This window comes from Ascochyta rabiei, chromosome 19 (assembly GCF_004011695.2).
Source record: "Ascochyta rabiei chromosome 19, complete sequence".
In the NCBI taxonomy this organism is placed as follows: domain Eukaryota; kingdom Fungi; phylum Ascomycota; class Dothideomycetes; order Pleosporales; family Didymellaceae; genus Ascochyta; species Ascochyta rabiei.
The window spans coordinates 605,729-622,701 of NC_082423.1; the positions used below are offsets into that span (position 1 = coordinate 605,729).

At 51.8% G+C, this 16,973-nt stretch overlaps 7 protein-coding genes across 7 annotated transcripts, besides 2 other annotated features; 4 read left to right on the top strand and 3 right to left on the bottom strand.

The window, feature by feature from the left end:
• Window positions 1-133: 133 nt before the first annotated feature.
• Window positions 134-188: a tandem repeat.
• Window positions 189-338: 150 nt separating this feature from the next.
• EKO05_0010363 (uncharacterized protein) lies at window positions 339-1,256 on the top strand (the record flags this gene model as incomplete). The annotated part of the gene is made up of 1 exon (XM_038947108.1): window positions 339-1,256. One exon carries the CDS (start codon window positions 339-341, stop codon window positions 1,254-1,256), a length of 918 nt encoding a protein of 305 aa, XP_038794311.1.
• Window positions 1,257-2,788: 1,532 nt separating this feature from the next.
• EKO05_0010364 (uncharacterized protein) lies at window positions 2,789-4,251 on the top strand (the record flags this gene model as incomplete). The annotated part of the gene is made up of 4 exons (XM_038943164.2): window positions 2,789-2,836; window positions 2,884-3,471; window positions 3,523-3,798; window positions 3,865-4,251. 4 exons carry the CDS (start codon window positions 2,789-2,791, stop codon window positions 4,249-4,251), a joined length of 1,299 nt encoding a protein of 432 aa, XP_038794310.2.
• Window positions 4,252-4,601: 350 nt separating this feature from the next.
• Window positions 4,602-5,689, bottom strand: EKO05_0010365 (Gluconolactonase; the record flags this gene model as incomplete). Its single annotated transcript, XM_038943104.1, has 2 exons — window positions 4,602-4,908; window positions 4,962-5,689. The coding sequence occupies 2 exons, from the start codon at window positions 5,687-5,689 to the stop codon at window positions 4,602-4,604; spliced, it is 1,035 nt and encodes a 344-aa protein (XP_038794309.1).
• Window positions 5,690-6,230: 541 nt separating this feature from the next.
• On the top strand, window positions 6,231-8,079 carry EKO05_0010366 (uncharacterized protein; the record flags this gene model as incomplete). Its single annotated transcript, XM_038943152.2, has 6 exons — window positions 6,231-6,516; window positions 6,569-7,231; window positions 7,285-7,603; window positions 7,658-7,733; window positions 7,789-7,821; window positions 7,876-8,079. The coding sequence occupies 6 exons, from the start codon at window positions 6,231-6,233 to the stop codon at window positions 8,077-8,079; spliced, it is 1,581 nt and encodes a 526-aa protein (XP_038794308.2).
• A 502-nt stretch (window positions 8,080-8,581) lies between these two features.
• On the bottom strand, window positions 8,582-9,978 carry EKO05_0010367 (uncharacterized protein; the record flags this gene model as incomplete). Its single annotated transcript, XM_038943150.1, has 2 exons — window positions 8,582-9,588; window positions 9,648-9,978. 2 exons carry the CDS (start codon window positions 9,976-9,978, stop codon window positions 8,582-8,584), a joined length of 1,338 nt encoding a protein of 445 aa, XP_038794307.1.
• Window positions 9,979-14,646: 4,668 nt separating this feature from the next.
• EKO05_0010368 (uncharacterized protein) lies at window positions 14,647-15,061 on the bottom strand (the record flags this gene model as incomplete). Its single annotated transcript, XM_038943091.1, has 2 exons — window positions 14,647-14,923; window positions 14,976-15,061. 2 exons carry the CDS (start codon window positions 15,059-15,061, stop codon window positions 14,647-14,649), a joined length of 363 nt encoding a protein of 120 aa, XP_038794306.1.
• A 384-nt stretch (window positions 15,062-15,445) lies between these two features.
• On the top strand, window positions 15,446-16,274 carry EKO05_0010369 (ESCRT-III subunit protein snf7; the record flags this gene model as incomplete). The annotated part of the gene is made up of 3 exons (XM_038943115.2): window positions 15,446-15,626; window positions 15,682-15,886; window positions 15,983-16,274. The coding sequence occupies 3 exons, from the start codon at window positions 15,446-15,448 to the stop codon at window positions 16,272-16,274; spliced, it is 678 nt and encodes a 225-aa protein (XP_038794305.2).
• Window positions 16,217-16,241: a tandem repeat.
• Window positions 16,275-16,973: the final 699 nt, after the last annotated feature.

Here is a 16,973-nt window from a genome sequence, read left to right on the forward strand (position 1 = left end):
CACGCGTATCCCGTGAGAGTGCTTACAAGAAGCGCCTGGCGCCCTCCAACCGTCGTTCCTCCACCTCTCACCTCTGGCCCTCACACGTCGTCGCGCCTATCTGTGCATTCAAACACGCTTGCTTTGATCTTCTCTCACCTCTTCCATACCACACCATCACCTCTACTCACCACACCTTCACCTCGACCATTGCGCCTCTTAGCCGAGCTTCAACCTCACCGTCACTATCGGTTATTTAGCCGCGCTCGTCGCATGCTTCGTTGTCTGCTTGGCTGCTAGACACACCTTTGTATCTTTGAACTGCATCTCACTTCTGATCTACTAAACAAGCAGACATCATGGGTCTCAACTACTATGCCTCGTCGCCCACCGTCGTCCTGCAACCCCAGCAACCGCAGGGCTACTTCTCACCTCACCAGCGCACCCATTCGCCGTCAGCCATGGGTAACTTCCGCCCAAAATATCCTACTCCACCATCGCTCAACTATCTAGCTGCTGCTTCCAACGCCACAGCTGGGCGCAAACGATCCATTGCCGACGTCGACGACCCCGAGGAGAATCAACCAACTGGATCTGTCGCTGTTCCTGCCCCCGTCAAGTCTAGAGGCGAGCCAGTCTACGGTCCCGGCATGACGCTCATCTACCCAGACGAACCTGGTCATAGCATCGCGGCCGAGTCGCAATCCGGCACATGGTACGAAGAGAAGATTGAAACCGAAGAGAAGGCCGCTGCTCGACCCATCGCCATCTCACGCAAGTCGCAACGCGTCAGTCCATCTCGCGACGTCGTCGTCCCTTCACTCAACGACATGAGCGTACAGATAAGCGAAGCCATTATCGACGACAACGGAAACACCATCAACACGCTCATCACTTCGCTTGGCGTGGGCTGGAAAAACGTCATGACCAATCCCAATCTGCGCGACCAAGCCCGCGCTTACGCCAGGTTCATCGAGCGACACTTTGACTTCACCGACGTGATTGTCATGCTCGAGAAGGAGTCGCTTTCTGCTTATCTTGTCCGGGCAAAGCAACACGGTGTTCAGGGCTACTGGCTATTCGCAGATACTCTGAAGTGGTGTCAACTCATTGGCTGGTCTCTGGAGCGTGCTGTCGCCAATCTCATGTCCGGCCCTGTCCCTCACTGCGAGGGCGAGCGCATCAACGCTCGCGATGCCTCCCCATCAGAACCCGTAACACCTCCTCAAGCTGTCAGTGTGCCCGTTGCTGTCGCTGGCGACGCGATGGAGATGTGAAAGGCACACGATTGCGCTTTCCCTCCCTTTTCGGTCTGTTCTTTACAGCATGTACGGACGCGTATTGCTTTCACTTCGCATGTTCTTAGCACGCTTCACGATTTACTGGTTCTTTCTACTCGACAACTCGGCGTTCGGCAATGGATTGGATGGGCTCACTGGGATGGAATCATTTTTATGTATTGTATATTACTATGCTTGCTCGTGCTCGTGACAGCTGGATCGTCTATATTCGATCACGTCGCAGACCCTGATTGCCACTAAAAGTCACAGACGCTATCAATGAACCCATTTCTTTAATAACATTGTCTTTGTGTTTCCCATTGCTGGCCACCTGCAATTCCATTTGCGCTGCGCATGATGCCTGATCTCTGAAGCCCCAAAAGGAAAGCTGGCCTTCACGGCTGCCGATCTGCCTCACTTTTCGCAAGGTTTTCTTGGCCGGCCCCATCAGCATCGTCATTTGCATACGATGCGACAAAGCGCTCTCCGAAATGCGCCGAGCGATGTCATCCCCCACGAGGAGCGATCGCGCAAGGCGCGTCGAACGGGCAACGCGTTCCTTGTCAAGCCAAGTCCGTCAAGAGGGGGTGTGCTGCGACGCGAGATTGTCGCGCTATGCGGCCAGGTGTGCACGAGCCGGCTGTTTGCTTTTGGCTGTTCCGGTCAGTGCACTGTCTGGTCAACTGCTATTCGTGTCGACGAGTTAGAATGCGAAGAAGCGAATCCTGCTTGGAGGTTCCTATTTCGCCATGCTACGGAGTATATCGCACGACGTTGCTGTGCTCGTCTCCACAAACGAGTTTGTCTGGTCTTGGCGCAAAATGGCTGTATCTAGCACTTCGCTCCTGCATCGATTTCAGATTACGGCAGAAGGTACTTCAATGCTGTCTTCTCACTTTGACTGATCGCAAGGTACCCAGTCTACTCCTCTGGCTTCGCAGTCCTATGCTAGATAACAATACTGACACACAGCCTCTGTGGCTCAACTCTACTCTCGAGGTAATAAATGCGGTTCTCTCAGACGAGTTTCTCGACATCACAAACGTAGAACTATCTCGCTGAAGTTCCAATACAACTGCTCTTTCGCGACATGTCGTTCCCTCTGAAACTTCTTTCGAGCCTTAGTCTCAACCCTGAATGCCGGACAAGCTGGCACTGACCTCTCGCAGACAGCTAAAAGAATCTGCTTGGATTACCAATCGGTCGCAGCGGCGTTGATTTTGCACTGCTACTGGGCTGCGCTCGCTCGCTGGGTGCATCGCAGCCAACTCCGGTAGGTCGCATCAGCCGCAGATCAGTCTCCGGCAATACTGGGCTTACTGTGTTCGTTCACACAACGCGCGGAACAGCGAAGATGGCGGTTGCTTCACTCATAGCAAATTCACAACACGGGAAAGATCTACAAAGCGTCGAGTGGTCCGAAGCTGAGCCATGCACGGGCTGCGCACAATCGCACAAGCTTTGCCAAGCTCAACTCGCAAATGCTTACCTTATAGCACCATCCTTTATGCGGCCAATGGCGATGGACGATGCTCAGTGGCAATGACATCTGTGCATCCGTAGCGGGGACGCCTCCGGTAGGTGTTTAGAAACGCAGGGGCTGCTTCGATTGACCGTCTCCGAGGTCATCAATCCAACAGTTTCCTTACCTTGTCTTCGCTTTGGCCAACTCTGCAGCACCGAATCACGCAGTGCATACGTTTCTTTAGCCATGGAGGCCTTTGAGATACATCTGGTTGCAAGAAAGAACCGTATCAATGTCAGCTCAATTATCCATTCGGCAACAAGTCATGTCTGCCCAGCAGAGAACCTTGCAGGTCCACCGATTATCCCCATTATTGGCAAATACACCTTTCACGAACTCGCAACCATAATCGCCGGCGCATGCGGGCTTTTCAGCGCACTGATCTGTGGCTTCATTGTCGCAGGGCATGCCACCAACTACTCGTTCCCAGTCCAGCAACGTCAGGTTATCCGCATTGTTCTACTGATCCCATGGGTTGCGCTGTTTTGCTTCCTTGTCGTGCTGGAAGAAAAAGCCGGGAACTATCTATTTGAAGGTCTCGACTTTGGATGTGCGATTGCGCTGTCCGCTTTCTTGCTGTTGATGTGCGATTTTGTGTTGTCACATCCAGAGGGATTCGATGATCTGTTCGGTGCAGGTGCAAGGGCCAGGGGCGCGCTCCAGACTAAGGGTCCTGGGTGGCTGAAGGTGCATCGCCCGTCTTGATTGTGTTATCGACATTGCTAACTTCAACTCCAGCGTATCTGGTTCGGCGTCCTGCAATTCATCCCCACAAGCATAATCATCTGGATCGGCACCATCGTTGCCCTTGGTGTAGGCCGGTTCTGCAGACAGTCGAACAGCATCCACTTTGCGCATATCTGGATCACGATCTTCAAGTTCATCGTTACCGCAATCTCAATCCTGTGCTGTTTGAGATTCTACAGCAGAAACAAGCCGAAGTTGCTGCAGCACAATATTTTGTTGAAACTCTTTACTTTTAAGAGCATCATCGGCTTAAATGTGGTACAAACTGTACGTCCCTCAGCCCAATCTCAGCCTAAGCACACGCAAAGTCCCTACTAATGCTCGTTGGTGTAGTTTGTAATCAACATCCTCGCCGGCAACGGCACCCTATCTCCTAATAAATACATGACCTACCAAGACGTCAACGACGGTCTCGCCTCGCTGATCCTCGCTTGCGAATTGCCTTTTTTCGCTCTCCTGATGATTTTTGCTTTCCCATCAAAGCCGTACAAGAACAGTAATAGGGCGGCAGGTGCAGGGCCCGTGAAGGCAATATTCGAAGCGCTGGACATTAGGGATTTGCTTGGTGCAATTGTGAGGGGCCCGATGAGGCTAATCAGGGAGCAGGAGAGGGAGATGAGGAGGGAGGGGAGTATCAAGCTTAGGATCGTGGATGCGCAGGATGGGTTCGAGGACACCGCCTACCGCAGGAGCAGCGAGAGGGTTGGTGTGGCTGTTTGATGCAATCCACCCGACCGTTGTCTAATGTTATTCTAGGCCTTCTAACTGGGGTTCCTAGCAGTGTGCTGTGTCATTGTTCCTTTCAAGTGAATGTGAGCTCGCACACCAAGATTCATTAGTGACAGCTGTGGTTTGCCCTTTGATCGTGATTGAGAAGCTTACGAAAATGCGAGTAGAGACTGTTTAGGCAACCCTGAAACGAAAGCAGACGAAAACTAGACGTCTCTGTGTCGAAAAGGCGAATTTTGTTGGGTACCTGTATTCACAGGCGGGATGAAAAACAGTTCTTGGGCTCCGATCATGGCATTGCACTCTCTTCAGCCTGTTACTCTCAATACAATATCCAATCTCTAGATCCTGAGTAGAGCACCCTTACACTCTGGCGAGATCTGTGCTCGCCACAGCCTATGCTCATTCAGCAAGAAAAGCTGTCCATCCCTACCAAAGCAGAAATTAGCAACACCTCCATCAACCAATATCTTCGCCAACAAGACACCGCCAGGCGACCAGATATTGACACCATCACCACACCCACTATACAAATTGCCATGTACATCGCACTTGATCCCATCAGGAATTCCCGTATCGGCCATTGCAAACAAGCGCCTGTTGACGAGAAACGGCTGCCCGGAATACATCTTCACATCGAATGCATATCTGCCTCGCATCAGCATCTCCCATCTCACCGTGTCAGACTACTCGATGCTTACATGTGTGACGCTCTTGTCTCATCCGTGCTTCCATCACCATGGATCCAATCCGTGTCCGTCACGTAACACGTCTCCTCCCCTGGACTGAAGCAGATTCCGTTCGGGCGCCCAAACCCGTCCGCCACCGCTCTGATCCCTCCTGTTTTGGGATCGAAGCGATAGACCTGGTTTGGTAGCCGTGGGGGAGGACGAATGCCTTGTTCGGAGCCGTAGATGGGGTCGGTGAACCATAGGCTTCCATCGCTGTGAACAACGACGTCGTTGGGTGAGTTGAAGGGCCGATTGTGGAAAGACTTTATCAGTAATTTTGATGCATATGAGCTCGTCGATGTGTGATCGCTTGGATTTGAGGGGAGTGGCATGTATGCCAGCCCACCTGGGGTGGTGAGTGTTCCTTGTGCGCAGAATAGGATGCCGTTCTGGTAGTTTATGCCGCCATTGGCCATAGGGACGTTGTCTGTTGTTATCTGGGTACACGTCGTCTCGGTGCTGTGGATGGATGAAGGCAGAGTGATGCGGCTGATGTGGATGTGTGGCTGGTTGGTGTCTGGATGTGGATATTGGTTGCTAGTCACGAACAGAGTGTTTGATTCTGGAATGAAGACGCCAGCTTCATGGGCAAATGGACGGTCATTGTTCTCTAAGAGGAGTTCGAGTATTGGATTGTCACCTAGGATGGTACGTCCGGGTTCACTGTAAACCTGGAATTCTGCGGGGTAGTCGGACATGGTGGTAAGTGGAGTGACAACGTAGAACGTCAACTTCGATTAGTAGTCGATACTGCCCATCAATGTTAAGCTTCCCCAAGATATGTCAAACCCATAAGCCGAACCACCGCGGCTTTGGAAGCGGTGTATGAGCGTACCCCGATCGCAGTCGCCGAAGGTAGAGACCGGACCGATCGTGGTGCTAGCGGTGACTCGTATGTAAATGCACTACGCAAGTACCAAAGGGCCGAGACTACCTCCGCATCGGTCGACGCAAAGTCTCAGACTACATGGGTGAGCCTTGATAGCCACGCTCTGGCTTCGTCTTTGTTTGGGTCAATCTGGAATCGACTCCGCACCTTGATAATGCTGAAGCAAGCCATAAAATGCTCGGCTTTCGAATGTGGCCCAGGCTCGGCAACACAACACTTGATATACAAGAGGTCAAACCCCGCGGTGTATGCAGCATCGTTCGACTTCCCATGTGCGCACAGCTTTGGATTGCGGGGTATGGGGTCGGCTTCATCTGTACCTAGCCGCAAACCTGGGGTATGACAGCTCCATGTATATAAGATTGTGGACGCTACAAATTGGTGCCTCATCCAGAAGACGGAAACATATCTCATTCAAGCCATCACATTACCTGCGTCATCTTCCATCGTCCATAATGCCTGAACTCAAGGGCAGGGCCCTTATGCTGACGGTCAGCTTGTTGACCTCACTGGGATTTATGCTGATTGGTTACGACAACGGACTCATGGGTGGGCTTGTCAATGCTCCAGCATTCCAGAAGACCTTTGCAAACCCATCGGCGACGATGATTGGTACCATCGTCGCAATTTTCGAAAGTACGTCGAATCGTAGAGCGTCGATTACACTAAACGCTGACGTGTCGTTCAGTCGGCTGTTTCATTGGTGCAATGACCACAGCGTTTGTGGGAGAAAGGCTGGGACGTCGCAAGAGTATTGGGATTGGAGCGGTTATCAGCTTGATCGGTGCTATCCTCCAAGCAACTGCCTTTGGTCGCGCGCATCTTATCGTTGGCCGTGTTGTCTCCGGAATTGGTCTCGGGTTCATTAACAGCACTGTACCCGTGCTGCAAGCCGAATTCAGCCCCAAGGCAAGCCGTGGCATGTATGTCTGCGCGCAGCTCTCGACTCTCAACTTCGGTATCCTTGTCGTTTACTGGATCGACTACGCTTTCGTGAGCCACACCTCGAGCTACGCATGGAGAGTTCCGACGATCCTGCAGTGTGTAGTTCTCTTTGTCATTCTAGGCCTGCTCTTCGTCATCCCTGAGACGCCCAGATGGCTGGCTGCGCACGACCGTCCGGATGAGTGTCTTGCAGTGCTGGCGCGCATCAAGGGCACGACCGATCTGAGCGACCCAGAAGTGCAGAGGCTGCACACTGTCATTGCCGAAACCGTTGCGTACGAGAACTCCCGCCAGGCCGGGTGGAAAGACATCGTGCGCAAAGATCCGATCAAGTCTAGGAGACGCTTTCTCATTGCTTGCGGTATCCAGATCTTTCAACAACTGGGAGGCATCAACGCAATTATTTGTAGGCACTTTGTTGACTGGTCGCTCAGATACACCTTAGCTGACTGCGTTTAGACTACTCCGGCACACTCTTCGAGAAGAGTATCGGTTTCGATACTCACATGGCTTCGCTCATGAGCGGCTTTCTCCAGACCTGGTTCTTTGTCGCATCCTTTATTCCGTGGTTCCTGATCGATAGAATTGGGCGTAGGCCTCTGCTACTTTCTATGATCAGTGTGATGGCTGCCGTAATGGCAGTGCAAGCTGCTCTTATCTACCAAGTGCAGTTCGAAACTTCGATGGCTAAGAGTGCTGGCATTGCAGCGGCAGCCATGCTTTTTATCTTCCAAGGTGCTTTCACTATCGGTTTCCAGGCTACTGTTTGGGTATATCCGTAAGTTCTGTTTTCTTGGTTGCGTCTGTCTGTATTGACAGCGACACTTTCTAGATCCGAAATCCTGCCCATGCGTCTGCGACAGCGCGGATCAGCGATTTCAACCGCAGCAAACTGGCTTTGTAATTACGTGAGTCCTAGTATGCAGTGCATCTCACTGGGAGCAAAGCTGATATCTTCCGCAGGTCATCGTCCAGATCACGCCGCCTGCTATCAACGTAAGTCTGACCACGCAGACGCTATGCTGTTTCTCAAGTCTGACAACTTTACAGAACATTGGCTGGCGCACATACGTTATTTTCGCTGTGCTGAATGCAACCTGGGTGCCCATCATTTACTTCTTTTTCCCTGAGACGAAAGGCCTCGAGCTGGAGGACGTTGACAAGCTCTTCTCAGGGGATGAGACTTTAGCCGACCTCAGACGCGAGAAAGGCATGGAAGAAATGGAGCGGTATGAGAACGTTGCAAAATCGTAAACAGCGGTGGTGAATAGAACACGTCAATCTTTTCGGATGTGCGGCTGAGGTTCGATCGATCTTGTCTCCAGGGAACAAGTTACCAGTAGCCTAGAAATAGCTAGGGTGGATTGATCACTTTTTCAGCTCCTCCTTGAGCAACTTTGACAGTATCCAGAGCTGATTCTCAACCAACCATACCAAAAATCAGCTCTGCACCAGAATTTGGAAGACAGTGATTTTGAACGAACACAAAGCCCATGCCACGGTCATGGGAAGCTCTAGAAGCAGCGAAGACGTAACTTGCAGTATTGTTGTTATAGAGAAAGGCCAAGTACATCTCGATGGATGTTGGTGCAAACTCCCAGTGCCAAGATCGTAATTTGAACCATGTAATAGGCGGATCTCTGGAGAGAAAGAAAAGTCGATATTATTTGTCGAACAAGATTATCATCATTAAGTCATTACATAACAGGTAAGTCGCTATATATTACAACCGTTTGTGATTCCAGCACTTTAACATTTAAGTCTTGCAGGTAGGATTGGTAGGGGCGGTCTTGAAGTAGACCTTGTTGTAGACGTTGTCACCAGTATTACCGTCAGCCTTGACTGGAGGAGGGGTGGTAGGCCCGCCTTGGGTCTGGGACTGAGGATATAGGAAGTTGGGGGCGATAACATTGTCAGGGCAGCCAGCAGCAGTGCCGCCGAACGCAGGCACAAGTACGCTCAAAGCCCAGCTAATACCCTTAGCAACTCGCTCTTCAGTGCCACCAATAACGAGGGGAGTAATGGAGTTGATGCCCTGGTAAAAATCGCAAAGAATAGTCTGGGCATTTAAGTTCGCAGTGCCAAACTGAGCGACTCCGGGCACAATGATGTTGCGGGGGTAGATTTTCAAAAACCCGTCAGTGAGTGTGTTGACGGCGCCGTAAGGAGTGGCGCGGCGGTACCAGTTCTCGGGCCACCTCTCGGGGACATAGGTAAACTCGCCTGTCGACTTGTCGAAGCTGGCACCGATGATGCTCAAAATGGATTTGGCGTTAGCAACGCCACCAGCACCGTAGGTACCGTTGGAGAAGAAGTTGGGGTAGAAGGCGAAAGCACCCACAGAGACGATCTGGGGGAAGGGGAAGTAGTACAGGAAAGGGTTGTTGTTCTTGGAAAAGCCAGCGGTCTCGGCATACTGCTTTCCCATAGCGTCCATTGAGAACTCTTTCTTGGGGTCCTGGTCGACGTACTTGACCAACTGCTTTACAAGACGGGATGACAAGTGGTGGTTGTCACCGCAGCCATTGTAGTAGTCCTCACGAGTGGGAGAAACATCGGCTTCGACGGTAGAGTGTCTGTTCAGGCCGCCAACGCCGTTCTTCCCAGATCCCAGGTAGAAAGACTGGGTATCGATATCACCGTTCGCCAGCACAGCGAAGGTGGCAAGGACCGTTGCAAGGTCCGTACCCATGTTGAAACCCCTGGAAGTAGCATCCAAGACCTGACCGAAGTTGACAAAACCGTTGCGAGGCAGGTATCCGTCTATTCAAATAAATTAGAAAAGCTCAAGAATGGTTTTGACTAGAGCCAAATATACTAACAATTAGCAAGCAAGTTCAGGCCTGGGCAAGGACCACGAGAGTCGCCGGGACCCGGTGCCTTGAATGTGTAACCAGGTTCAGGTCGCTTGTTGCTCGCTACAACGAGTGCGTTGCCGACGGAGTTGAGGAGTCCACCAACAGTGTCACCCAGGGAGCCGACCAAGTTACCAATAACATTGGTGATTTGAGGCTCAGGTTCAGCAGCGGCTTCGCGCTTGAGCTGTTCCCTCAAGGCGTCTTCCAGATCAGCCCTCGACGAAGCACCCATCATGGCCGGGAAGGCATATGTGAGTGCCGGGAGGGCAAAGGCGAGCACGGTTGTAAACTTCATGGTGGAACCTGCAAAAACTCAGGTTGAATGCGAAGAGGGGAAGACACTGGATGAGTGAAGAGCATTACAATCAGTCTGGCAGGGTGAGTCTTATAGAATCTGCTCTCTCCCTAGAAAGCGGGCCATCATCTTACTCAGGCCAAAGTAAAAGCAACAAACGAAGACATGATCGACAGATTGTAGTCGGCGATCTGAGATAGCAGAGACTGAGTTTGCCTTAAGCGAATCGTGGAGACTATGGTCGTCATTGTATCTTCGTCGCTCAACAGCTGCTTTGCAAGGCTGAGTGCTCTTTAGGGCATCAGTAGTGGAAGGGGCTATAACCCGGCAGCTAGCTAGATTACCTATTGCAGTGCTCCGAGTCCTAATCCGGGAGTACCGGTAAGGTAAGTAGGGCACGGATCCGCAAAGGCCCACACGTCGACGCTATCGACCATGTACTTTGCGTCAAGTGTCTAAAACTGGCGATGGCATAGTCGATGACAACAGAGGCGTGCCCATTGGCAGCTGTTGGGATGGCATTTCAGAAAGCACAGAGCATTTGCGTGGGGATCTCCGCAGAGTTGCTTGTTCACTTCTGAACGTGGCGGCGAGAGCCCACCCGGAAACTCCAACTCTGTCTCTAGGCGTAATTAGCACTTGTACCATACGTACTTCGGGCTCTTAGCGTTGTCCGAGCCCTCAGCATCGACGACAAATTTGTAACGTTGAAGTGCAGGGTGTGCAACTCGTTGTCAGTAGGAACTGATTGGTAGATTGGAAAAATCATCAAGACGCAGCACTTGGATTGTCCTACCAGACCCGCCCTCGTTGTGAGGCGCGATGCATAGTGAGGTGGGGACTGAAGAGAGACTGAGTATCCCCTGATGGGAAAGTCCACATTTCGATCAGGGCAGAGAAGCGTGGATTGGATTGAGATCTACAACGCCACATTAGCAACCTTGCAGCGCCAAATGTCCGATGGAGCTAAGGGAATTAGCTCGATCTGTGCTATGCGCCTTGGTTACCGCTTGGAGCGAGAAGTGGCTTAAAGAGGAATTATTACATCGTCATCCCGCTTCCGCAGAGGTGGGGTCGGGAAACGATCTGCCGCGCCTAGGGCTTGGTAGCGCTGCAACGACCAAAGACTGGCTATCCGACCCAAGAAAGAGAATCAGCCGCTCCGATGTCTAAAGCGAAACTTAGATCCCCCATGCACGTTCCGGCATGCACGAGTAGCAGGTACGGTGTGCTGTAGTCGTGATGTCAGCACCATCTAAGATACCATGACCGTCCCCATTGTCTACGCTCGCACGCACGGTCTTCTAGCCCACCTTACGATTGCACGGTGACCGTAACATAAAGGTCATTGCTGATAGGCTGACCAGCCCGCTGATGTATTTGGGCGTAGTCGAACAAGCCAGTGACACAACAGGCTTGCATCGTGGACACTGGATTCGGCGTGTTTCCGTGAGGATCAAGGTTTGAAGCCCTCGTCACTGACTTGTTTCCTGTGGTGTAAGTAGAGAGGACACGCCTTCGACGTAGTCGCAGTAGTGAATCTTCCATCGGATATGAATGAAGGCTTGGAGTGGATGCAGCAAGGCGATGCTAACGACCTGAGATCTGGTCGCCTGCAGTCGCCTAGGATCTGCCTTACGTCTTGGCGGACTCGCTGAAGCTATTTCGGAAGAGCCAGGCGCCACAAGTTTTGGGAATTCCAGCCAGTGTACTCTTGGCTGTCAACCTGTGACATCCGGTAAACATGTCGTCGCACATCAAACAAACTCCAGTGCACTTCAGCATACTCTGGAGCCCTCGCAGCAGACATCTGGCAATTCGACACTACCTCGGCCAGCAGGTAGCAGACAATCCTATGCGAACGCACTGTGCTTTACCAGCAATTCAAAAATAATGCCATCAGGTTGACGTCACGGTCAGCATCTCTAAGTATCATTGTGGCGTTCGGAGTTACCGTTCTAGGGCCGCTCAACCGGACTGTGGGGCCTTGAACCGTGCAATTTTACCGTGAGCACCCAGAGAAGAGACAGAACGAATGGAGACACAATTGCGACTGAAGGAGAGAGCTGAAAAGAAATCTACCGAACGCTTGCTTGCAAAAGAGGCGTTCTCACACTTGTCGATCATTGAGACGAACACAAGCGAGCATCCTCAACAGAACTGCACATTGTCGCTTCCCTTCTCCTCGCAGTGCCACTGAAATGTCCGTAGCTCAACCACCGGCAGATCCGTTTGTCATGTCAGCTCTTGACTGTCTTACCCGGCCTCGGTCGGCTCAAGTGATCATATGCTCTTTTCGCCCCTCCCTAGTTCGGGAATAGAGATGTAGTGGAATGAGACAACCAGTAAACACGCAGCTTACCTCAAACATCAAACACTGCTTCCAAGTGGGTCGAGGCTTCAAGCACGTAAAGGGTTTCTGGTGTACCCCCAACATGTGGAAGGTGGTGAATGTTTCAGTCGCTGACCCAAATTTCTGCTCGCACTCAGCTCTGCGTATCTAGGATGATGCTGCACGCCCAAGCAGGTACTAGCACCTGCACAGAATCTCGATGTTTGCTATGTTCTTCCTAAAAAACAGGTCGTGAACGATTCAACATACAAGCAGCAGAAACGCAAATCTAATCGCATCTCCAGTCCCTCCTGACCAAGGTCACTGTCCCAGCAAGCAAAGCACACGCAGCGCACCATAATGTAAAACCGCACCTCGGGCCTGCCCTTGCTAAAACTTCTTACCCAAGTTAGCACTATGCCGTCTGCCCCCGACAAAGCTCTGACCCCACGCCACAAAGCTAGCACCTTTCTCACTCAATTCATCGCCAAACCCAGCAAGTCTAACCTCTCCGCGATCTTCAAGAAGAAAGACTGAAACAGTAGCAAAATTACAATAAACGAGCATGGTCAGAAGAAGGACGGCGAGAAGAGCTATGGCTGGATTTGCTGCAAATGCACGTACTGCAATCTTCTCTGGCAGCGTCCAGGTATGCGGTGCCGGGATACGCACTGTTCCGAGTGGTAGGAGGCAGCTGAGAGGGATCCGTTGATAGGACCTGCTGTGCAGGAATATGGTCATTTGACATGGCTGTATGGTCAAGACGGGCCGTGCCGCGAGTGCAGAAAGGTAGAGATCTATCGAGGTGGAGAGGATGGATTGCTGCAAGCTGGATGGTGGAATGGTGAGACAGGATGGGTCCATGACAAGGATGGTTGTATGCAGTGGCATGGAGACATGTGGTCAGGTAATGTGTGCAACAGTTGGAGAGGCTGTGGGGAGACGGCTGAACAGAGACTTCTTACCGTTACTGTTGCAAGTGGCCGCCGATGAGGTTGGAACACGGGGAAACGTTACTTGCGATCTTAAAGTAGCATATGAAAGGTGAACTGAATTCTCGAAGGTTGCAGCAGAGATCAATTCTCCAAGCTCATTCCTAGGGCTATTTTGAAGATCGCATTGTCATCTACAGCTGGGGTTTCTTAACGAACGTCGTGCTTCTCCCCTCGCAACGTACTGTATAGTCTTAGATCTTGCAATGCAGGAGAAATTGTCCGTGGTTCTGTACGCCGTAGCCCTTCTTGTCGGTGGTGGAGCCCCACATGTATCGGTCAATACCTAAGAACGGACTCGCTCTCTTGTTCCTATTGTCATCGCCATCGTTTTCTCGCCATTGATCAAACGCTGCAGGTCTCTGAGATCGAATACATCAAGCTTGATCAGCCCTCGAAGTGTGGTGGCTTATTGGCCAAGTGTTATTGTTGGCGGGGGACAGCTTTGTAGATGAATCTGGACATGGTGAGGCAGCGCATTATCGAACGTGATGGATCAAATCAACGAATCGAAGTGACAAGTTACTCATGTCTAAACTCGATACCTCAACATCCTGCGACTGAGCCTAACGCCAGTATGTAGCAGTGTGTTAGTGATTTGTAACACACCGCTAACGTGTCGAGTAGGGAGCCAGCATCGCACTACAGCAAGCTGAGAGCAAACAAGCCGGAAACGTACACAGGTCAGATCTAGCTAGAGTCCTGCTGAAAGTTGCTGATTGTAGGATAACGACGCCCAGGAGCAGGAGGAGAGCAACGAGGAGGCGAAAAAGAAGACAAAAGTCGAGAGGAAGATCAAAAGCTGCCAGCTGACTAAGGGTAGTAGGTGTCAACATAACAGTGACACAGCACAGCATCAGTTGTGGCACGTCTCACGCCTTAGGCCGGAATCCCATAAACACCTACAGGGTTACGCAAACCTCTTAGATGATATAACGAGTTTCGAGTGGCCATGACCAACACTCCGAGGACCTCCCTGAGCTCAATCACACAGCGCAAAAGGCTTGTAGCTGCCAAAGATCCTCAGAAACAGCATTGGGTACTCTATCGTGGAACTCTCGGGAGACCACTGTATCTCCGATGAATGAATGAAGACGCGCTGGCAGGGAACGCCTGTGCTCACAACTTTGATGGCCCCATTTCAACGTTGTGTCCTGGACGAGGCGATTCGTTCCTCTTGTGCAAGACGCACACTCAAGATTTCCTTGTCGACGATGCACATCAACAGCAATATGAATGGAGTCCAGCAGATAATGGCATAAGGAGAGGCTGCACTTGCCCATGGAACGCCCAGCACGCATATACGCCCAAGATCACAGCGCTATCCGGGTAAGCAATTGCAGTTCATCCAGCTGCTTTCTTGGCCTCGACAGCTTTCTCGTATGCGCTCAAATCGACATTTCCGGCGTCCCAGACAGCGATGGCTTGCACAAAAATACCCTTCTCTTTGCGCCGTTCAACGTAACCAATCACGTTGATCCACGCGCCAACGTTCATTTCATGGCTCTTGATGCGCTCTAATACATGGACCACGTCGACATTTGCAACTGCAGCGGTACTCGCAGCGGGGTAGTTGTGCTTCAGTCGAAGGGTTGCTGCCTGGACCACATACTCGTCGACACTGCTTTGATCAGCCTCAGCTCTTCGAATCAGCGTCGAGAGCGGTACAGTACCAGCCCAGGAAACGGACCTTCGTCCCTTGTGCAGTCGTCTTTAGATCGGTCAGCAAGACGAGGTCCGATGCAACAGGACCAAACATGTCATCTGATGTGGTTGGTGCTCATGAGCTGGACGAGATAAAACCATGGTCACAGGAGCCGAGGCCAAGGCGCACGTGCACACCACTAGCGCAACGTCATAGCACTTGATTGATTCATGCGCATGCCCGATACCGACACTTCCAACACCAGGCACCAACAATACACACTACAAACCCGCCGCGCACTCCACCAGCTCTCTCTACGCCCTACCTCGGACGCGCTCGCGACTTCTCCGCTCGTCTTCCAAAAGGTGAGTACCTCGACGCTATCCGTTGCCCCGCCATACTCCCGCCCGATAACCCACTTCGGCCTCCACCGCGCCGCATATTACCCACCTACTATGCTCGTATGCTGACCCAAATCCTCCAGAATTCACTATCATCATGTCAGGCTGGGGCCTAGGCTGGTTCGGTGGCGGCCAGGCGAAGAAGGAGGCGCCCAAGAAGGCTATCCTGCAACTACGCGGTCAGCTTGAAATGCTGAACAAGCGCGAGAAACACCTGCAGAACCAGATGGAAGAACAAGACACACTGGCACGGAAACACGTCTCCTCAAACAAAGCTGGTACTTGACCGCTCTCGCGACACCTTTATATCGACGCATATTGACATGTGAATAGCGGCAAAGGCGGCCCTACGGCGAAAGAAGCAGTTCGAGCACTCCCTCGAACAGACCTCTTCACAAATCATGACTTTGGAGCGCGAAATATATTCCATCGAGACAGCAAATATCAACAAGGAGACACTGGATGCAATGAAGAACGCCGGCACAGCCATGAAGCAGATACACGCCGGCCTGACAATCGACAAGGTGGACGATGTCATGTACGTCCTATTCTCGCTCTCCTTTTTTGGGCTCCATGCTCCTGCACTTCTCTGCTATCAAGCCTCAGTGTGAGCAAATGCTAATATCCACCCCAGGGAAGACCTCCGCGAACAACACGCCATTGGCGAAGAAATCAGCGAAGCAATCACATCTGGCGTAACAAGCGGCGGCATCGACGAAGATGAGCTGGATGAAGAGCTCGCGGAGCTGCAGCAAGAGAAGCTCGATGAGGACATGTTGAAGACGGGCAACGTGCCTGTAGGAGACAAGGTTGCAGTGGGAAGACTGCCTGCCGCGCCGGCGACAGAAGTCAGGGGCAAGCAGCGAGTGGAAGAGGACGACGAGGAGGAGGAGCTGAGGAAGCTGCAGGCCGAGATGGCTATGTGAGCGTGCACAATCACACGAAACGACTTCAGGACGTACACTTACAACACGGCGCTCTTACGAGAGATGATGGCTTGATACCGGCTCGAGACTTTGGGAAATAGAGACGGCCTGTTTTGGCAGGCGGAGGACATGCATGGCGTACGGCGATTGCACGGGACCTGGGACGCGCACATTCTTGCTCTTTTCCTATCTACCACCCACAGCGTCCAAGCCTTGGATTCCCTAAACCTTCGCCGCCGTTGTAGGTGCGAGGCGCCATTTACTTGGACGCGAGCTGCGGATCGACATACCTTTCAAACTCAGATATTTCAAAGTCCATACTCGAGACTTGAATTATCCCCTCCCGTTTCGAGGATTGCTGTATGCAATCGTTGGGTGTCAATCAGGCAGCAAGTATTCACGCACCTTGGCGGCTTCGCTAAACTTCGCAAAGGGGCGTGGTTCATGTAGATATTCCATTTAATAGATAGAACACTTGAATCAAATTACACCCTGGAGACGGATCCATCGCTGCCCGTGACTCCGCTCGAGACATCATCATGCGTGTCTGGGTGCATCGATGCGCTTAAACTCACTTTTGAAAGCCTAGACCAAGGCACCGCCGGGTATCAATATCGCAGATCGGGATAATGTGGGCTGCCTGAACGCCTGAAGCTATGACCATGTTCGTGTCGTGACGCTGAGAAATCGAATTCATCA